At 32.9% G+C, this 23,999-nt stretch overlaps 1 protein-coding gene across 2 annotated transcripts in view; it reads left to right on the forward strand.

Annotated features, from left to right (window-relative positions):
• Nucleotides 1-23,999, forward strand: part of Vps60 (vacuolar protein sorting 60) — a 66,482-nt gene that overhangs the window by 23,883 nt on the left and 18,600 nt on the right. For both annotated transcript variants that reach the window (XM_085822354.1, XM_085822353.1), the window contains exons 2-4: nucleotides 2,057-2,161; nucleotides 2,275-2,321; nucleotides 21,803-21,896. In XM_085822354.1, the coding sequence (XP_085678480.1) occupies nucleotides 2,057-2,161; nucleotides 2,275-2,321; nucleotides 21,803-21,896 (246 nt within the window). The remainder of the gene's footprint in view (nucleotides 1-2,056; nucleotides 2,162-2,274; nucleotides 2,322-21,802; nucleotides 21,897-23,999) is intronic.

Consider the following 23,999-nt stretch of genomic DNA (forward strand, 5'->3'; position numbering starts at 1 on the left):
GCGTAATGTATGCTTTACGCATGCGCGCATTGAAAGAAATGTTTAATAAAGTAAACAAATAAATATTAAGCTTTTTTTTTTTTTTTTTTTTTTGTAAATTTTGACACCCTTCAGATCATAATTGCTCTTTATTTCATAAATTACGGTTTTATAAATTTCTGCATGCAATCTTACCAGATTTAAACCTATGATCTATAATCCGGAAAAACGGATAATCTGGAATTACCTAAGTTCCGGCGAGTTCGGATTAAAGACTTTTGACTGTATTTTGAAGGGAATAAGATTGGCATATACAGTAAATGATATTACATGAATGTGTTCGTCACCTGACACCCCTAAATAGTACATTAATTCGGTTTTAGCAGTCCATCAGTATCGTGTAGGGCTACCTTTGGCTGCAGTTACATCCACAACCCTTTGAGGAAGACTTTCCACCAACTTGGGATAGGTTTTGACAGGAATCTTTCTCCATTTCTCTTACAAAGCGGTGAATAGCTCTCTAGTGTTTTTGGGTGACATGGCCTGGTTCTCAAGCGGCACTCCAACTCGTGTCAAAGATGCTCTGAAGGTTTGATATCAGGACTTTGGGCTGGACAGTCAAGATTTTGCACACCCATGTCCTTGAACCACGTGTTTGTAACACCTGCAGTATGACATGGAGCATTGTCTTGCTGAAACAGATGTGGACCAATACCGAATTGTGCTCGCAATGTTGGTAGTGCATAATTGTCCAGAACTATTTGGTATGCATCGGAATTCATTTTGCCCGGCACTAAAATAAGAGGACCAATACCACCATGAGAAACACGACCACACCATGATGCCGAATTTGACTCTGGGTACGATAGATGCTTGTAAACATCTTTCTCCAGGTATACGCTACACCCACACACACATCCATCGGAGCACTGCAGCTGGTAGCATGATTCATCACTCCATAAGACGGATATCCATTGGTAAAGAGTCCAATGGCGGCGTTCCTTGCACCACTGTAAACGATGGCTTGCATTGTGGGCTGGGATAAGTGGCTTGTGAACTGCTGCACGACCATGGGAATTAAGTGCGATGATCTCCTGGCAGACAGTAGGATCACTTGGAAGCTGATCGAAACTCCTGTGCCACCATCTGTAGCGATGCCTTCCTATTTGACTTCACCACATGTTTCAAGCTTCGATGGTAATGATGTGTTAATATTTTCTGTTTAGTTGGTCTGAGTCGACATGTCATGACCCCCTCCCGCTTCCACTTCACGATAACATCGCTTATTGTCGATCGGGGTATCTGAAACTGGCAACACCTTTTATAGCTAGTGTCACGTATTCAGACGATTCCAAGCACTCCAGTGATGAATGGCCAGATACTGTATAAGCATTAGTTGTTAGAATGCATTTGTGATGTTCTTGGGTATTCATTGCCATAATTCTTAAATACATCAAATACTTAACAGTTCTACATTACATATAATCCGTCAAGTAAGTACAGTTAGATGCATGATTAAATTGCATGGATACGTCAGTTTCCTTTAATGATTATGCTGTAAAATACTGGATTCCTGCAGAAATTTTTTGCTTGGTTTCATCCTGTGTGGGCAAATTCTTGAAGCACAGATTTTAAAATTGAGCTTAATTATGCAATTGCGATTAAACTAAAAAAGTAAAAATTACAATTTGTCTATAAAATGAAACTTTGAGTGCGACAGAAAGAATGCATATGAATATGGTGATATTGCTGAACTGAAGAAATGATGTAAGTATGGTTGCTGAAGAATTGTAATGTGCATGGTTGCCAAAATTTGGAACATTGTAAATATTCTGTGACTTCTACTAAGGTGGTGATAATATTTAAGCACCCAAAGTTTTTGTGGATCTTTGTACCACTTAAAGTTAGGTGTAAATGGTATTTTTTGAAATCAGAGGAGTAACGTATAGACACATGCTACTTTAAATGATAATTACTTTTCATTTAAAAAATTAAATAACTATTGCAGATGTTATATCGCCATTTTTTTAAAAAAATAATGTATTATTTTTATTTTATAATTATTTTTCTGACATAGGTTGATAGCAGAGCTGAATCTATAGATAAGAAGATAGCACGGCTGGAAGCAGAATTAGTAAAATATAAAGATCAGATGAAAAAAATGAGAGAAGGACCGGCTAAAGTAAGTGATTTTTTCTTTCTTTTTGTTTTTTTCCCTTTTGTGTGTGTGTGTACAGATAATAAGAAAAGCTTGAAATGGATTCAAAATTTAGTTACATCTTTTTTGTCTTGCAGAATATGGTTAAACAGAAAGCTATGAGAGTCTTAAAACAGAAAAAGATGTAAGTTTCAATTTCCTCTTTTTCCATTTGTTGATACATTTTAGTGCAGAATAAAAACCATTCTTTAAGTTATTTCATACTGTGTTTTATATTGTAAATACTTTTATGGATACATTTCTGTTATGCACCTGCCATGTTTGCGGCTCCTGTAAACAGAGAAGCCAAGTATGTTGAGATCTAATGATAGTGCCAACCATGGACCAAACTATCTGTGTATGTATATGTGTGTGTATTTAATTTAACATACTTAATTGTGTATTTACAATTAAAAATACTGCCAAAATGCATGGCAGATGCATAGCAGAAAAATATTTTATCATTTTCATTTTCAATTTACTACATGCCTATTTGAGGTTTTGTTGACTATAGCCTTCCACCTTTTTTATATATGAGGTAAATTAAAAAGTAAAGGCAGCACATTATTTTTTATTGTTTTAATTGTAAGACAGATTATGATGGTTATATCATAGTCTCACTCAGCCATTTGCAAGTTGGTCCATTTCTTGTATTATCCAATTAGATTCTTACTCCATGAGTGAAAAACTTTTCTCCATGCTTCTGAATCCAAGAGTATCTTAACTCCTTTGCTTTCATTACCAGCATTATGCACAGCCTCATTAAGTGTGCTGAAGAGATAATAATTGCAATTCATTAAACCAAGACTGGAAAAGTAATGTGTAGTACAGCCAAGTATAAGTGTTGCATTGTGACTACCACTCCAACTCCTGCATGAGAATATTAATCCTATGCATAGTGTTGCATTTTCATAATATATGATATGGCAATTCTGTTTCAGAAAATTTTACTACATTTCACGTTACATGTCCTCGTTTTGAAACACAGTGCAGTATATAGGACTGGTCATTGTACTTTTCTCTTGTGTCATATAAAATATCTTTATGTCTTAAAAAAAGAAATAATTTCAGTAGAGGACCTAAAAAACTGAGTATTTTCCACTGCATAATTTTGTCTTTTGCTTTTTATTTCACTGTGAAGGACTGACTCATCACTGTGAAAGTGTGCTGACACGACTATGCTAGAGACTTAAATTATAAAATTCACGCATGTCGCTGGTGAAAAGTGCTCCAAACAAAGACATGAGCAAAGTCTGCATTTAGCTAATAGAATTGTTGAAGAGAGGGGGGGGGATAATCACATGACACTTCTAGAAGGCTGCAAGCATAAAGCAAATCTGATGCTTCATAGTCTGGTCAGAAGAGTGTCACACTCAGTTCGTTTTATTGTGAAATTCTGTTTATTAAGATATTTAACAACACAGGATAAGATTAAATAGGTATTATATACACAAGTAAATTTCATTGCAAATTAAGATTTATAAAATTTTGAAATATAGTAAAGAGAATTAAATATCTTGAAACACCATCCACCATATAATAAAATCAACATCATATTTTTTTTAATAGTTCTTTCTCCCCTCTATTGGCTTGGTGGGTTATGTGTGGTGTGGGAGTAAATGTAAAGGAATCTGTGTACTAAATAAAGTGTCTTATAATTTGAGTATTCTGTATATATATAAATTAAAAGAAAAAATGGTCATCCAATAAAATTTATGTGTTGTAAATTAAAATTAATGGATTATAGGGAAAATTACTTTCACAGCAAAAGATTACAATTAAGTAATTTTTCTGTATAAAAGAAGTAAATGTTCCTTTTTATGTAAAAATTGCAAATATGTTAAGTATTACATTTTGATTTGTAGTATTTCAATTACTCAAGTGATTGGTAATTTCTATAAATTGAAATGCCACCAGTTTCTGTATTAATTTTTTAAATAATATTTTAGAATTGATATGTTTGCAATTAAAGTAAAACACAACTCTGCTAAAATAGTTATGCCATGTAAATATCAGACATAAATAACAGCTTCTTCATTTGCATTAATTCTGTTAGAAGTTTTCTTAGGAAAGGTAGTTGTAATTCTTTAAATATTTTTCTTTTAGTTAAATATACAAGATATTCGGGGATGATTGAAATATTTATGTAATATTAAAGTTTTCTGGTAATTCTATAGTAATAATTCTCTTTATTCTAAACATTCAGTGATTTAATTCATTATTTGTCTTATCAAATCGTGTTTTTATTGTTTCTTTTTGACACTAAATATCTTTGCTGGCTTAAAACAGAATATTTATTATCAGTTGGAAGTTGTGATGACTTTGGTGCTGCCAAATTAATATGTAAATAATTTTATTGTTGTTGTATATTTTTTATTTTAGAATTTAGGAGGAGACTCAAACTTTAGCTAGTATATGTAAAAGTATCTACAGAATAAAATATGCAATAAGGTAAAAAGGGGGGAAGAGAGTTTATTTATATCAGAGGTGCAAATATGTCATTACATAATGCATTACTGCTTTTCTCTGCAGTGCTTATTTTTAAACTAGAATTGAAAAACAATAAAAATAATAAATAAAATAAGATTAAAATGATTCTCAATTAAATATAAGAAACATGTTTCAAAAAATAAGAAAAGTTGTTGATAAACTGAAATTCCCAGAGTTGGAAAAAGACTTTGAATTTAACAGTGGTTATGAGAAACTTGTCAGAACTTGTGACCATTTTCCTTGCAATCCAGCCGGCTGACCACTTAGCTAACTGTGACAGTTGTTCTGAGGAAAAATAATAGAAGTCACTGAAACAGTAATTTAATTAATATTCAATAAATGAGTGCTATATGGCCCAGTTGTAATTGTCCATGAAAATTTCGTAGCTGTATTTTATTGAATACTTTTTCACAATCTACTGCTTTATTTTAAAAGTGTTTTGAGATACTTATAGAGTTTCTTGTTCCGCATGAAATAGCAAAAAATTGTAATAATTAGGGAGAATTTTGTGAGGCAGAGAATTTTATTTCATAGGAATTTTACTTATTTAGGTTTCTGTTGCTTACAGTGTTACATACAGGTTAAGTATATAAATATACTGCTCGGATCATTGCTTTATAAAATACGCAGTTGTTCGTTCCCCTTTAATGAGAATTTGAAATTTCTACCAGTATATGGTTTGAGAGAATTTAGAATGCCATAAACAGTGCTGATGATTTTAATGATGTGGACAATTACAAATTGCACTAAATAAAAACTTATTGCTATACAGTTCCAATGCCATGCTGAAAAGTGTAAACAAGAAGTTTTTTTCTGATTATGACATGCGATAAGAATTCAGTCATCTGTTGGCTGTTCATTCACATCGTGGACAAAAAAGCTGAACATGAGAAAACTCAGATTTACATCCTCTGCATATTGTGAATTTACGCTGGCAATCAAAAACCAGCAGCAGTTATGCCACAAGTGTACTCATATGGACAGACCTTGACAGTTTACACCAAAACAGACTTCCGTAGCATTTTAGCCTCCATCCGTGTTCTTCATTGAAAAGAGCAAGAGTTATAAAAAATATAGAGGGATAACATTTTATGAATTATAGTTTTACATGGGATTAAAAATCACATGCTTTTTTTTTTTATATCTGTCCACATGTGATAAAAATGTGAAAATAATACAGCTCATCTCGATGAAAAGTTTATAAAATATTAAATTAACTGTCAAGAATTTCAAGATATCCTGGTTCAAAAAACACTAATTCAAATCACACATAACATAAATGAACATTACGAATCAGATTTCTAAACTGTAAAGTTTATTCATGTCGTAACACACATTCAACTGGTGGTGCCAGATCCAAGGACAAGAAGTATATATACATCATGAAAGATTTATGCCCTCTTTGGCGATTAAAATATATTTCCACATAAAATTTCTTACACACTGGGCCCGGCTGAACTGTAGTTCAGAACAGTCAAGACTATCAGTGTTACATGAAAATTTTCAAGAATTATTTTCTAGAATCATTATGCATTTCATTACAAATTCAAGTTTTTGTAATCAAGAAATGTCACATAAATATCAAGAACATGTAAAACTTACCATATGTTTCAAGAATATCAAGTAAATTTTCAAGTAAATTTCATCAAGAATTATTGTCATAACATTCCTGTTCAAGCATCAGGATTTAAATCAAGAATTTATATAACTTAATATTAAACAAATGATTTCAAAATCAAGATTATCGTAATTCAACTAAAATACTAGAATTATTACAAGAAACCTGTCTTTTTTTTTTTTTTTTTTTAGAATTAAATTAAAATTTTAAATACACTTATACATTTCTACAACCTAAAAATTTTCTAATATATACATTTCTTTAAATATTAAATATACAGTACTTTAAATAGCAATTAAATAAAATAGATACAACATTAGTAGCATTACGATTACATTTTCAGTAAGAAATATACTATCATACAATATTAATACTCTTAGCACTCTAAATTTAGATAGAGGTAATGGTGCTATGACTTGTCGCATCGGTTGCGAGTTATAACGCTGACACAGTACACAGTTTCTTATAACACGTTTCACATTTTGTCTGAATCTAATCATCCAGTATTTTCCACGGAGGAACATGAGAGTACTAGCTACACCTGTATGAAGAACTCGTTCATGTGCATCACGTACTAGAAGATCTGTAAAATGAGTTTTTGAAGGAATAATTATAGGATGCTTTTCATGAAAACTTAAAGTTGATTTTTGTTGTCTTCCTCCTACTAACAAAACTCTTTCCTAACTTAGAAAAAGATTTAGTTCATAAATGTTTGAGCTTTTTGAAATCAACTGTCCAGACTTTAAACTATTAATTTCATCAGAAAAATGTTCATATTGAACTTCTTTTATCAAATATAATTCTGCGGCAAAAAGTTCTTCTGCTATCAAGGGTCCGGTTTTCTTGTCAGTTTTATTTTTCAGATTGTGAATAAACCTAAATATCCATGCAGTCACTCTAATAGCTCTAATTAATTTACTATAATTTTCAAGATTCAACAGAGAATTAGATTTTTCTGCAATAGACGGCAGTATTGTGGTATTATTTGTACATCTTTTCTGCTCTAATTCAGCATCAGAAAACTTCGTTTTCACGATAAATTTACTGGGCCAAGCACTCACTGATTCAACTAACCAGTTTGGCCCAGACTGCCATAATCTTAAAGACAACAAATATTCAGCTGAACATCCTCGAGATAAAATATCCGCTGGATTGGACTTTCCATTACAATGTCTCCAGTTATTTGGGCTTGTTAATGATTGTATTTCAGATACTCGATTTTTTACAAACATTTTCCATTGTTCAGGAGCACTATGAATCCAGTGAACCACTATCATACTGTCAGTCCACAGATAAATATTTTCTTCATGAATTGAAAACAGCTCTTTTAAATGTTTAGCAAGTCTTGCCGATGTTAATGCTCCTATCAACTCTAACCTTGGAAGTGGTGCAATTCTAGATTTTGCCATAATGAATGCTACCTGTCCTTTTTCAACTGATCTAAAATATGCAACTGAACCATACGCTTTAATAGATGCATCACAAAATAAATGAAGTTCAATATCCTTATTTTGATTCAATTTGCCGGGGAAATATTCTCGAGAAATTTCAAATTTCTTAAACTTTTGAATTTCACCGCTCCACTCGGACCACAACTGCTTACATTCAGTTGGAACTTCGTCGTCAAATTCTAAACCCAACTGCCAAAGGTTTTGCATTATCAATTTTGCATGTAATACAAATGGCGCCAAGAAACCTACTGGATCGAAAATAGTAGCAGTCACCTTTAATATATTTCTTTTTGTGGTTTTTCTACAACTATTTAATGTTTAGCACAAGTTGTCTATGTTCAAGAAAATTACATCTTTACTCGTACACCAGTTAAGCCCTAATACTTTTAAAGAACTATTTAGTTCATTTTCTGATTTAATTATTCCACAATCATTCCAAAGTTTCTTTAGTTTCTCGGAATTTGTATTAAACTGACGCAAATTCATTCCGGCATCTTTAAGCACACAATAGGCTCCAGTACTTAACTTAAAAGCCTGTTCCACAGAATCTGCACCATAGAAAACATCATCTACGTAGATCGAACAGTTCAACATCTAAAAAATATCTGGATTTTCTAACTCTATTTTCTTTATATGTTTTTTTATAGTGCACGCCGGAATGAAAGGGCTACATGATACACTGAAAGGAACGCGAGTCATTCTATAATGTTTCAAATTGTAATTATTATCAAAGTATAAAAACCGTAATACATCTCTATCAATTTCAGAGATTCCAATCTGGAGAAAGGCCTTTTCAATGTCAGCTGAGAACGCATGTTTGTATTGTCTGAACCGCAATATCAAGTCCAAAACAGAAGGATTCAAATTTGCGCCAGGCTTCAAACAATTGTTTAGAGATACCCCATTACACTTCGAAGATGCGTCAAACACGATACGGACTTTAGTTTTTGATACATTTTTTCTTACAACTGGAGAATGTGGCATGTAATACATTTTACTACTATCACAACTTTCAATTTTGCACTCTTCAATTATTTCATTTTTTAACTGTTCGTTTATTATGCTATCATAACTCGCCCTAAGCCATTCATTACTTTTTAGTTTATTAACCAAAGATACTAGACGTCGCTTGGAATTTTCTAAATTATTACCCAAGTTTGCATGATGTGATTTGCATAACAAACGAGCTACATATCTACCATTAGTAAAATGCAATTCTTTTTCAAATTTCTCAATGACTCTTTTATCGTAAGGATTCTCGTTCTCCTCTAAACCCAAATGGTCCAAAACCTTCGCAAACAGTCATTAACTGAATTATTATCTTCCTTCAAGCAGTGAGAAGCACCAGTTGTAAAAATACAGGCACTAGACTGATCCCCTTCTAAAGATCCAACTAAGGACCAACCAAATATAGAAGACACCACAAATAATTTATTAGTTACTCTTTTCTTTTCGCCTGTTTGCACTTCCCAACATGAATCAGATCCTAACAATATTGTCGCGCACGTACGGGTTCGTTATGAAATGAATGCACAAATCCGATGAAAAATGAACAAAAATTTATTATTATCACAACAAAAATGCTTAAATTTTCTCAAATTATCATGCAGTATTACAATATCTCACAGTAGTTATCTTTTAACTACTCAAATGTACAATAGAACGTAATTCATAACAGCTAAAGAACGCTAATCCGCGAATTCGCTACAATCAACAACAGTAGTTTTCTAAACAACAACAAACTAAGCAACTACTACAAACTGAGATGTTTTCCTCCTTTTATAAGATTTTAAAATCACGCGCTAGAATTTTCCAGTACTTTCTCGAAATCAAAAAGAGATATTTATTTATTTAATGCATGCGCTCTTGTATTTTCAATTTTCCGGCTTAGCTTTCTTTTAATGTTCGTCACGTGCTGCACTGCGCGAGAAATAAAACCATTTAATTTATAATTGAACTAACATTAGCTTTTTAAATACCAAATTCGTAACACTGCCCCCTTCCCAAGGACTGCACGTCCCGGGCAGTACAATCCCTGGACAGGAAGCTAAACTTACAACTGTGGCATAAATGCAACTGAGGCATAAACATTACATCACAATATCAAACAACATGAACAATAAATGCAATAACTAACTTAAACACATCAAATGCTATCAAATACTAAATACAAAACAAATACTAAATACAAATCAAATCAAATACACATTTAAAAACATAAAGGACCATGGTCTGATACTATTTACAATTACGTACTATGGCCATAGTAATGAGCTAACCTGTCGTAAGAGTTCGAAGATTCACGGATCCGAACCACAACATCATTCGTGTTCAGCACTGTATATGGACCATCCAAAGGTGACTGTAATTTAGGACTCAGTCCTTTTCGTTGAATCGGGTTCCACAACCACACCTTGTCTCCTTTGTTGGATCTATGTCTAGTAGCTCTTGTGTTGCATCTGGTCTTCATTTTCTCCGTCGCCAAGTTGACTCGCTTTCGTGCAGAACGATGCATCCTCTCAAACCGGGCCTGGGCATCTTGGATGTGTTCCTCAGGCGATGAAGGCGCATCCGTAGGGCGACTAAACAGGCGGTCACAAGGCAGACGAAGGTCTTGACCGAAGAGCTTCTGAGATGGAGAATAGCTGGTAGTCTTGCGTTTCTTTTCGACCCTGGTATGATTTCGGCAGCTTCCCGAGCTCGATCTTTCGGACAAGGCGCCGACATTTCCAGGCGAGGATCCCTTTTGAGGATGGATAGTCATGCCATCAGATGCTGAAAGCATCTTATTGTTTTTGAAATCTAAGGAAAAATTGTATTTCCTTAAAAAGTCCAATCCAAGTATGCATGGATCTGTGATATCCGCCACATATGCCATGTGATGGTAGGCGGCACTTCCAAACGTGATGCTTACGTTTAACTTCCCAGTTATGTCGATCTTGTCACCAGACGCAGTCTGAAGGGTAACACAGGATGGCGTCCAAATAAGTTTATCTTTAAACTGTTCAGCTAAATCTTTCCTAATGATGGTAACATTAGCTCCTGTGTCAATGATCATATTGCAAGGAACTCCATCGATATTCCCATTGATGGACAGTCCGTTATTGTTGCCACTCACTATAGAGATCTTAAGCGCTTTAAAACAGGGTTTTTCATTATCTGGCAACCTCCGTTCCTTGATATGGTCATTAATTTGTTTCCTGCGTCGTTGCTCAGAAATTGTCTCAATTTTCGTACACTGGGGTGTTCTGCAATTCTTTCGTACGTGGCCTTCAGCTCCACAGTTCCAGCACTTTGGTTTCTTGTCAGTCCTTTTCCTTCCCGTGGCATTTAATTGTCTGTTTAAATCGTATGCCTTATTTTCCGTGCTCTGGGGAGTTCTGCAATGCCGTCGTAGGTGACCTTCAGAACCACATCTTCAACATCTTACAGCCACTTTGTTCTCACTGCTACTCCGTATGAAAGCATCGACTTGTCTGGATAAATCATCTAAACGAGCCATCAATTGGTCCCCTGGGTCGTGGACTCGCACAGCTCTGACTGGGTAGCGATCTCTAAGAGTTGCTTGCTGGGCTGCCTCCAATTTCACGGCGTACAACAAAGCGCTTTTTACATCCTTTACATCTGCCATTCGTAGAGCCTTCTGTATTTCGGGATCCCGGATTCCATCGATGAAATATTGCAGGGACAGGATTTCCCTTGTTTCTGTCGGGCACTCCGAAAAGGCGTGATGTGACAGCCTTTCAACATCCGTGGCGAGTTCCTGGAGTGATTCGGTGGGCTTCTGTTGACGGGATTTTAATTGAAGCCTGCTGTAGTCTTTTAAACACTTCTCGCCAAAGCGCAGCTCCAATGCGCCGGATAGAGCTTCGAAGTCAAGTCTTTGGTTTTCTGGAAGCGTCTGCAGGATATCCGCTGCGTCTGCTCTCAGAGAAGCGGCGAGATGACAGGCCTTAGTTTGGGAATCCCATCCATTCGCATCCGAAACGATAGAAAATTGTGCCTTATACACCTGCCAGGAGGTCTTCCCATCATATGTGGATAGCTTCAGAGGTGGACGAGCAGGCATTGGTAAGAATTTAAAATCATCACTCCTGCTCCCTGCCGACGCTACGAATTTCTTTAAAGTACCATTTCTTTTTCAACTGCAGAAACTCTCTCATCAATTTGTTCTTTTACAGAAGAAACTCTTTCTTCTATTTCTTCTTTCACCGAAGAAACTCTTTCTTCAATATGTCCAACTTTATTTTCAACTGCGTCAATTCTGCCTTCCATAGCTTCAAATTTATTTTCTATTATGCAAGTAATTTCTCTTTTCATTTCTTCTTGACCAGCTTGAACGGCTTTCATTTCGTCCTTAACGGATTCCTGGCCCAATTTCATTTCTTCCTTAAATGATGCTTGGCCAGCTTCCATCTTTTCTTGGAATGCAGCAAAAGCACTAATGAGCTGTCTCAATTGTTCTTCCATCGCTCTTGTTATTGGCATTCAAATCCCACTTCTGACACCAAAAATTGTTGCGTACGTACGGGTTCGTTATGAAATGAATGCACAAATCCGATGAAAAATGAACAAAAATTTATTATTATCACAACAAAAATGCTTAAATTTTCTCAAATTATCATGCAGTATTACAATATCTCACAGTAGTTATCTTTTAACTACTCAAATGTACAATAGAACGTAATTCATAACAGCTAAAGAACACTAATCCGCGAATTCGCTACAATCAACAACAGTAGTTTTCTAAACAACAACAAACTAAGCAACTACTACAAACTGAGATGTTTTCCTCCTTTTATAAGAGTTTAAAATCACGCGCTAGAATTTTCCAGTACTTTCTCGAAATCAAAAAGAGATATTTATTTATTTAATGCACGCGCTCTTGTATTTTCAATTTTCCGGCTTAGCTTTCTTTTAATATTCGTCACGCGCTGCACTGCGCGAGAAATAAAACCATTTAATTTATAATTGAACTAACATTAGCTTTTTAAATACCAAATTTGTAACAATATTTTTATTTCAGCTGCTTCACCATTATCAGCTAATTTTAGATTTTCTGATTTTAATATTTCTTAAATGTTTTTGGAGGGAATTTTTATGATTAGTCCAGAAATTGTATCTGTAACAAGAGCTTCAATAGTAATTGAGTCGTTAGACCAATGCATACTTTTCAGGGTAATTTGAACAACATTATATTCTACTAGTCTACCTTGGCTATACCCAAATGAATAAATATATAACCTTTCTTTCCTTAAAGTCCTTAATTTTAGTTCTTTAGCCAAATCAGATTTAATAAATGATCTCTGTGATCCACCATCAATTAAAATTTTTACTATTTGGCTTCTAGTATTGTCAGTATCTGAAGCATAAACAGTGCAAGTTTGTAAATATACACCTTTATCAGCAGTTTCAGAAACAGTCTCAGAGTTAAATGACAGGGATGCAACTACATTCTGCTTAGAATCTGATACTGTAACTACTTTCTGTTTAACATCTGAAACTGCTTCTACTTCAGGAACAATATTTCTACAAAATAGCTTATAATAGTTTAAACCATTACACAACTCACAAGGTTGAAGTTTCATTTTACATCTGGAAGATACATGGCCTCTCTTAAAACATCTGTAACAACGTTCATGGTATTTTAATATCGCTCTTTTTTGCTCATTTGTTTTCTCACATTTTCCTACATCATGTGTATTTTGATTACAATAGAAACAATATGGCTTAGTTACTGTAGCTAACGCCGAAGCAGTAGGAACACTTGCCCCTTTTAAGTAATTATTTTTAGTCTGCTTAACACCGTAATTTGTGTCCCATTTCTTTGAGTTTATTATTAAATTAGAAGCTTCCCGACTCTCAACTTCCAATCTAATGAATTCAAGGAGTTCTGTTAGGCTATATTGCAGTTTAGAGTTTCTTTTTCTATTAAACTCCAGATTCATATCGTCTGGCAAAAGCTTTAAAATAACAGATCCTAAAAGGGTTCCTCCGTAAGCTTCCGACACAATACCTAATGAATTTAAGCTTCTTATATTGATTTCACAGGAATTGTATAGTGTTCTTAGTGCTTTCACATTGGACGAACTTCTAACCGGTTCAAGATTCAAGAGTTTATTCATGTGCGAAGATATTATCAAATCTGTTCGTCCAAATCTTTCTCTAATTAAACTTATAGAAGCATCATAATTTTCATTAGATAGTGCAAACCTGGATACTGCACTTAAAGCAGGTCCTGCGAGTAAGGATTTAAGATAGGTAAACTTCTCAACCTTTGTTAACTCATTATTATTACCAATAGCATTTTCAAAGGAATTATAAAATTCCAAAAATAAACTAGGATCACCATAATATTTAGGAATTGAAATTTTAGGTAATCAAATGTTAGTTTTGTTTTCGACCTTTACGGCAGCAGTACGGTTACCAGGCGATTCACTTTCAATGCTCACTATCTGAGAATTTAAATTAAGTTTCTTTTTAGCCCTAAAAATACATAAACTCATTTTTTCATCATACTCTAACACAGTATTACATTCTTTCTCAATTTCAGACTCATCCCCTTTAAAACAATCCAATATTTTTTCATTAATTTCTTTCAACGCAGACTGTTTAGAAGTAAGTAAAAACACATTTTCTTCTACCATATTCTTATCCCAAATGTCTTTTTTAATTTCAGGTTCTACAACATTTATTATTTTAGAAATAACTTGTCTCATAACTTTTCTAGTAGCTTTCAATTTAATAATATCGTCTGCCATAATAACAACAAAAGTAATTTTATTATCTTACCTGGTGCAGGCTTCAAATGGTATAATCCAAATATAGGTACTGACTTTCCTGGTGAAGCACATACACAAGTATTCTGAACGCTAATCCTGCCACGTTCAGTGCAAAGCAATAAATTTTCACTAACACGAAAAACACCGCATCCTAAATAAAAAAAAATTGTTGGTGTGCAACTGTTGGGCACCAAAAATATAAAATATTATATTAACTGTCAAGAATTTCAAGATATCCTGGTTCAAAAAACACTAATTCAAATCACACATAACATAAATGAACATTATGAATCAGATTTCTAAACTGCCAAGCTTATTCATGTCTAACACACATTCAACTGGCGGTGCCAGATCCAAGAACAAGAAGTATATATAAATCATGAAAGATTTACGCCCTCTTTGTCGATTAAAATATATTTCCACATAAAATTTCTTACAAAGTTTATGAAATATTTCTGTGCTTCAGTATTCTCTGGTGAATTCCAATAGGATTCAGTCTCTGTATAGATAATTTCAATAGGATTCTTCTCATAGTAGAGAAATCATACTATGGTTCATTGCCTCAGTATTTTACGGGTTACTAGACTGTACTTATTAGTGCTTGTAAATTTCATTTTGTTGTGTCCCTTTTTATCCATTGGAATTGCAGCATATGTTAAAAAAATTATATCCATATATAAAATACCAAAAAATAAATTTAATCACTTGATTGTTTAAGACCATATCTGTATATTGTTATTTTTCTGCTGTTCAATAATTTTGCAATTGATTATTGAAGCAATATTTTCCATATTTAATTACTGTTTATATTCTTATAATGTTCAGAACTTATCTTACTTGCATATTGTGCTTGTGTATTCATATAAACTCTGCATAACAATAATAATCTTTCTTAGAAGATGAAAATTTGAAAAAGAGCTATATTTCTATGATCTATAATATTTGAGAAAAACCCAAATGAAAACAATTGGGACCATTTTGAGTGCAAAAGTAAATTTGATTAGCATACTTGAGTAACTGAATGCTTCAGCATTCCATAGAGGGATATATTTCAACATGCAAAATGTTATCCCTGTCATCTTTAAGGTTGCTTTTACTCAAACCTAATAATTTGTGTACAGTAAGTGCATCATACATATCATATCCAATGTTAATACTTTTGTAAATATACTTTAAATATTTGTTATCTATAATGTTAAAATGTATTTTACTTACACCAGCCGTTTGGCCAGTTTTTAGCTTCTGTAAGCAAGGAAAATCATTAAGAAGAGCTTGAAGCACAAATAAAGCATAAGCATCCTGTATGTATATGCGTTATAAAAATAAATATATATATTCATCATTATTATATACTAAAAATTTGTAAAATTATGGTGAAATTTTCAATTTTTTTCATATTGAAAAGTAATTTGAACTTACTTATTATCCCGTAAACTATGAAACTGTTGCCAAGCAGCATGATTTAGTGCCAAATGCATTCTCTAACACTCTCTTAAGATCTGTGCTTTCATTTGATGTAATCTCGATTGATTCTCAATAAGCCACCTTTTCTTTTTATGAAAGATATAAATTAACTTATTACTGTATTTTTTCTTGTATTTAAAAAATAAATAAAATAAAATTTGGAATCTGTTTTCTGTGAAATAGCAAGCAGTCAGAATGATAGGATCTTACCATTAAAACATGCATATTAACACTAGAATTACGGTGGTCTTCGTATACCTAGAATTACGGCGGGTGTCATTTTGACCCCTTGATAAGATATCTGCATATTTCTCTATATGATATAATACTATATTTGTGAAAAATAAATTAAAATAATGCAAATTATGACAACTACAGTTTATTTCAAAGAATATAGAGACTTTGCAGGTATGTAGTCAAATAATGAACAAGCATTTAAATATTTCCATCAGAAAATGTAATTTTTTCCCTCCGATAGCTTACATTTCAGAAAAACAGAAAATAAAATGTATAAATATTTATGCAAATGTTTCCAAAAAAAGTGGTTTTTAATCCAAATGTCAAAGTATTTTAAAACAAATATTTTGCCATAAAGAGTGCATAGAAATAGAAATATGTAGAAATATTTTATTTTCAGATAATATATTAGTCAGCGCAGCAATTAGCACACACGCTTAACTTTCTGATTTTTTGTGTACAATATCCGCATACATATTTATTACAGTTGTCGCAAATATTAAAAGTTTTGTTACCTTTACATTTCCTTACTTGACATTTCTTCCCCCCCTTTTTTTTATTCTGTTGTATCTTGTCCATCCACAAAGCCACTTGAAAAGAAAAAAAATTTGTTTTTACTAGGTATATATTCTTCTCTTAGTTCTTCTGCCAAACGCAATAGAAAATCCCTTCTGCTGATATTTCTTTTGCAACTTCCTTATACAGAATCCACGCATTTATGCCTGCTAAGTCCAAAATATTGTAGAATACATGTACTGGCCAACGGCATGATGGTGTTTTCACGGAGTACTTTCTTCCCATTTGATCCAAAACCATCTACCCCGAATTTTGTAGAATTGTAAAACTGTATTACATCAGGAACCTTCTTTTCATTAGATTCAAACTCAACTGATGAAGGGAGTGTACTTAACAAAATTAATTTTTCGTTCCTTTTACCTTGATATGATGTAAGTGTTATATAGTTGTTTCATCACAACTGAGGAAAAAAGTTCGTTTCTTACATTTTTTAAACTAGAGCGAATTTCTCTTTTTGCGTGATTTACTGTTCCAACATGACCCAATCCTTTTGATTTTAGGGATTTCGCAAGTTTTACTGATGTAAAGAAACTGTCTGTAGTTATATTTCGGCCAGCATTTTTGTAAGGATCAACTAAACGATTTACTACATTCTCTCCTAAACTTTGATCACTTGGTCTAATTTCATCTTTTCCTAAATATGGAAATCCGTTTAATAAGTATTTTGTCCTAACATCTACTGCTAGCCAAAATTTTATTCCAAATTTATCGAGTTTGTTAGGCATATACTGCAAAAAACAGCATCTTGTTTTTGTAGGGAATAACTGTTCATCAATCGTAATGTTTTCATTTGCATACAATTTTCTATAAAAGTATTCCATACCTCAGATATTAGTGCAAATTTATCACACTGCAAATGTGAAGACCTTGTTAGTTTATTGTCAAAACAAAGAATTTTCATAATTTCCAAAAACCTATCTCTATTCATAGTTTCATGAAAAAACTTTGGTCCTTAAGTCTTGGACCACAAACTAAGAATTGATAGGCCCTTGGCGGCTAATGTCCCCCCTTATGTACAACAATGCTATGAATGCTTCTAGTTCCGCTAATAAAATAGTGAAAGAGTCATTATGAAGTTTGCGCTTAGCTTCAGCATCAGTACACTCCTTTAGGACGCGTAAACTTGTTTCATTTATTATTAACTTCCACACATTAAGTGCTTTACCAGAACAAATGTGACGTTTAGCATAGGATATCGGTCCTGCATTTTCTCGCAAGATATTTTGCAAGGGTCGCCGACCAGAAGTATTTGAAGTATTTTCTACTTTCCATACAGTTCCATCACTAGCAATTTCTTTATAAGTGTTAGTCTGAATTACGTTTAATTTCATATTCCCTTTTGAGCGTCTACTAGTTTCCGCTTTGGCATTCTTAGGTACGGCAGAATTTGAACTCGTAGAAACAAATCCATTTGTAGAGCTAGAGGATGATATTGCCTGATTACTCTCTATAATAAATTCAGAATCACAAAGATGTTTCATCTCCATCTTTATTTGTAGAATTATTTTCGATTTCAGAACCGAAATCGGCATCAGATAGTTCTTGCATCAGTTTCACGATTTCTTCATGCATTAGTCCTTTTCTATGCGCCATTAGTACATCACTATAATAAATTCATGTAAACGGAATAAAATTTTCCACTAAAACTTGTTATGAATAATAAACAAAATATCTACAAAAAATCTACAAGCGTTCAGCTCCTAATAATCTCTTTTCTTTGTTTTCTTTCCTCAAAGAAAAGTATTTCAAATCATATGACTGGCAGATATGAAACTACACAGACCCACCATATTCTTTTCTTTTGTTTGTATTTTGTTTAGCAGGTGCAAATGAAAATAGTTTACAGAAGTAACAGTGTTCAAATTAATACAATGGAATGTATTCACGTTTCTTTTCTCTGAAAGGGGTCAAAATGACACCTGCCGTATTTCTAGGTATAATCATTTGTTAGGGCTAAAATAAAAATATGATTTTCTTGAAATCTTTACTGTTTCGTAAATCACAATGATTTAGGAAAAGTCGAGAAAATATTAAGTTATTTGCGAAAAAAAAGAAGAGCTGTCAGAGATAAAAGTTTGCTAGGTGTCAAAATGACCCCTTCTGTAATTCTAGTGTTAATGAACAAAATATTATCAGCTGAATATGGCCAGCAAAACAAGTAATAGATTAGATACTAATAGCATCTGAAGCAGTGCTTCCAGTTAAATCTCGAGGGCTTAAAAAAATAGTAGAACTCAATGAAACCCTTTTTATGAAGCAAAAAACAAGTAATAAGAAGCAGTAAGAAACAAAGTGAGTCAAATACTGGCTGTTTATTAAATGAAGAAACAGATCAATCGATGCAACTTTGGCAAAATCTCAGCCAACTTGGTTCGATCGTAGCCTACTTTTGTGTTTCATGGAATAATACATAAGTACTGTAATTTTGCTGCCTGAGTCGAATACTGGTTGTTTATTAAATGAAGAAACAGATCAATTGATGCAGCTTTGTCAAAATCTCTTCCAACTTGGTTCGATTGTAGCCTACTTTTGTGTTTGACAGAATAATACATAAGTACTGTAATTTTGCTGCCCGCATATATACAGTATAAAGTCTGAAATCCTGGTATTCAATATCCAGAATGATATAACATCCTGACCTCCTAACTACTAGCAATTTTTTTCCCCCATTTTCCCTTTCTTTTTTCTTTTCTTTCTTTCTTTCTTTCTTTCTTTTTTTTTTTTTTATGAAAAGAGAGAAAGATTTTGAGAGTTAGCTTCACGTATGCGCAGTTGACAGTTTTTCATAATAAAGCAAGTGGAGAGTCTTGATTCTTGATTTCACTTCAGCTCTAAATAAAACTCCTATATTTTAGAAAAAAATACAATTATTTATTTCCATAAATCTGTATGATCAAGACTTTGGCTTCGTAGTCCCCTTATTACTTGTTATACATATCAAATTAGAATATTCTTTCAAAATTTAATGCTAATTTTATACCTATTGAATATCATATAACCCTTAAGCCAACCTGGTGAATCTTTTTTTTTTTTAAATTATTATTTGCTTTTATCCCCACATGAATATTGTCTCACAGCAGCTTGAAAATGACCATGAAGCAGTGTCTAAAATGATTTTTATTTTAAATATCAGTGACTGAATACCAAACGGGGTAAAAACCTTTGTGCTGGCATCACACTTGCACAACATGTTTAACACTTCCCATATTGTGAAGTGTTAAATGTGTTGATGAGGAGAAATTTAACAGAAATTTATGAAAATAGATTTGTTTTGAAAAGTGTTAAGGGTACTTTTCTGGGTAAAAGTATATTTACGGGTATACCTTGGAGAAAATTGGCGATTTTTGGCAGTACATGGGCACGAAGTTTATGCAGTTTTTTGACTTGTTTTTTGCCTTTGTGTAGCGGTGATTTTGCAAACCTCGCCGCTACACAAAGACAAAATGACGACAAAGAATTACACAAACTCGGTATCCATGTATACATCGACCTATTTTCACTTAAAAAAAAAATACCAGAATTTCACGAACTAGGCATTGCGCATTCCCTTGGCTTCATCCATGTACCTGTTGACCTATTTTCACTCAAAAAAAAAAAAAAAAAAAAAAAAAAAAAAAAAAAACTGAAAATTGCACAAACTTGGCATTGTGTACTACTTTGACTTTGTCCATGTACACCTCAATATATTTTCACTTAAAAAGTCAAAGGAGCACCCAATCCTAGGAACATTCAATTACTCGGGTTACCATAAATGTAACAACGACTTCGCAATAATACAAGGGGTACCCTTTAGTCTACTCTAAAGCCCTTTTCTGTTATGTATCTGCCATGCTTTTTGGCATGTAGTAGGTAATGTTTTGTTGGCCATAATCTGTCACACAGTATAGGTGTGTGTTTGCCATCTATAAACTATTATTATAATTAGAAATCATTTACAATTAAAAGCTCTGCATTGCAGGTGCATAAGTGAAAAGTACCCTTTTAAGTATATGTGGAAATTTATTTCATTGTGACTCGTATAAGCCTTAAGCATATGCTGGAAATAGACTTAATAAATCTAATATAATTCAGGGTTAATTTTCTCAGTGCACAATAGAGAGCAAGACGTTCTCAATGATACATTGCCAATAGTGTAAAGTGGGCACTTTGAATCATTACAATGATAGACATGATTTTGAAGGTTTTTGAATATCATGAAGAAGAAGTGAAATTTTCCAGTTGATGGAATTTGTGTAGAAATGTAGAGAAGTGGTAATCAATGAAGATGATGTACCAGAAGTATTTCATTAGTAGAAGTAGCAACAAAAGTATTTTAGCCCCAATAATCAGTCAACTAATGGATGACAAAATTTATAGTTTGTCTTCAAATTCAGAAAATTTCACTACCAACAGTGGAAAAAGTGACAGAGAGATTGTTGAAAATGAAAAAATATCTGTTGATAATTTAGTGGAAATTCTTGACATGGTAATTATAGGACTTTGTAACTGAACAAGAAGTTATGTCTGTCTATAAAATTAAAGAGAAAGCATTAGCACGAAAAACAAAGCAACTTAGACAACTTACAGAACTGAAAGAAATGTTTAATAAAGCAAACAAGTTAATGTTGAGCTTTATTTATAAATTTTGATTTGTTTAAGAATATAAATGCTTCATCATTTCTTAAACGACTATTTCGGTTTTTTAATTTTATAATTTCTGTATGTCATTTACTAGATCTAAACAGATGATCTAAAATACACCAAATTCCCATCTGGAATTGCCAAAGTTCTGAAGAGTCTGTACTCAGACTTTGTACTGCATTGTGTATTGCAAATGTGTACACCTCACATTGAATTTTAACATGTGCTGTTACTTTATCCGTAAACATTATATTGCCTGGCTTATGTTTTAAATTCTTCTTAGCATTGTGTATTGCAAATGTGTACACCTCACATTGAATTTTAACATGTGCTGTTACTTTATCCGTAAACATTATACTGCCTGGCTTATGTTTTAAATTCTTCTTAGGTATGAGTCACAAAGGGATAATCTGTCTCAGCAATCTTTTAATATGGAGCAAGCAAATTTTGCTACTCAGCAGTTAAAAGATACAAAAGTTACTGTGAGTATAATATTTTTAATATCTTATGCTTTATTGACCAAAAGCATTTCTTAGTGCTTTTGGTCAACATAGTGGGCTAGAAAAATAACTGCACATAAATTTGTAACGTTTTATTAAGAGCTAATGGTTTAAAACTTTAAATGTGTGCAGTTAATGAAGAAATAATGAGTTGAAAATTATTGTTGTAATATACAAACTTAATTTGCCGTTCATTTTCTTAGTTTAAATTTTTTATAAGTGTAGACTTTCCTTTGGTTTATCTTACATCTTAAGTAAATTAAGGTTTTTTTTTAATTGTTTTTCAGGCAGAACAGAACAAAATACAAATTTATGCTACTGGGAATTGAATATGTTGCTTGTAAAAATAATTTTTGTTGATCAGATTTTAAAAGCTTGAATATTTATTATTAACTCTTAGCATCCTAAATTTTGTTTGATACTACTTTTATAATGGAGTGCAAAAATGTTTCATAGAGTGTGATAAACTGCAAAACATGGCTCCATTTATAAACTAAGTAAGAAACTAGGACACCATGTTTGATCAATAATTAGCTTTTAGATTTGTGTAATCATATTTATGGTTAAAGTGCTATCATTGCTTCGTACAGTCAAAAGTCGTTAATTCGGACACCCATAATCCGGACCTCAAAGCTACAAACTTTCTGCACATGCGCCACATTGACGCATGCGCGTAAGACTTTTCGGCTGTGAATATGCTTGTGCGCGTGCGCAAAATACGTTTACGAGTGCGCGTTTAATGTATAACGGACAGTATAAGCTAAGCTAAAATTATCTAATTATCTATTTCGGTGAATGTTGCAGAATGCATTGTTCCTTAATCTTCGAATTGGATCCAGCTTATTATTTTTTGCAGACTGTTAGAGCAATTTTATAAAAGTAAGCTTGAACTTTCGATTATGTCAAATAGAATTTCTGATATATATCAATTAATATGTAAAGGATCTACAAAGCGAAAGTATATTTCGAAGTTCATTAAACAAAAAGTGGAATTGCTGCAAAAAATGGATAAAGGCATATCCTTTGTTTATCTAAACTTTAACGTTTGTTTATCTAGACTTTGATTATCTTTAACGCCGGAGCCGGCGCGCAATGAATTGGAAGTTGATCTGTCAGCACTATCCTTATCTTCAGAGCAGATGTTTTTATTTTATTTGGCTTATAATTCCTTACTAAATGTAGTATTTCATCTTGATGTACTCTGTCTTTGATATGATTTAAATCAAATTCCTCGTCATTATAATTCGCTTCCTATAGCGAAGAAAGTGACAGAGGTTATTGAAAACGAAAAAATTCCAATTGACAAATTAGTCGGTAGACACAGCAATTATAGGACTTGAACAGTGGAACTTTGCAACTGAACAAGAAATTACGTCTGTTTATAGAATTAAAGAGAATGTATTATCACATAAAAAAACGAAACAACTTAAACAACTTACATTGAAAGAAATGTTTAATAAAGTAAACAAATAAATATTAAGCTTTTTTTTTTGTAAATTTTGATACCCTTTAGATCATAATTGTTCTTTATTTCATAAATTACGGTTTCATATTTTTAATTTTATAATTTCTGCATGCCATCTTACCAGATTTAAACTGATGATCTATAATCCGAAAAAATCGATAATCCGGAATTGCCGAAGTCCCGATGAGTCCGAATTAATGACTTTTGACTGTATATATATATATATAAGTCATATGTAATTGGCAAATTTTTGTTTTTTCAAGTGGTACCATAATTAATTTACCTCTTAGCACAGCCAATGTGCATTACGCAGATAGACTGAAATTTTCTTAAAACACACCTGGAAAACCTGGAAAAGTCAGGGAATTTCATTTTCCTATTTGAGTGGCAACCCTGCTGTAAGAATATGGCAGATATTTCATGCAAATAATTATTCTAGTTTATTGCTGTTACTTTTGACATTTCAATTTTTTTTTTTTTTTCCCTTGTGCACATTTTTATTGAAGTTTAAAATCACTTCAAAAGTAGGCAAACCTTGAAACTATAAGGAACGACAATCAAGATGATTCAAAACACATACTTGTGCTGTGGCATTATGCAAAATTACATCACCTCGAGCT

The sequence above is a fragment of the Stegodyphus dumicola genome, chromosome 8 (assembly GCF_044657685.1).
Source record: "Stegodyphus dumicola isolate Sdum_Otavi_A_Nest chromosome 8, ASM4465768v1".
Lineage (NCBI taxonomy): Eukaryota > Metazoa > Arthropoda > Arachnida > Araneae > Eresidae > Stegodyphus > Stegodyphus dumicola.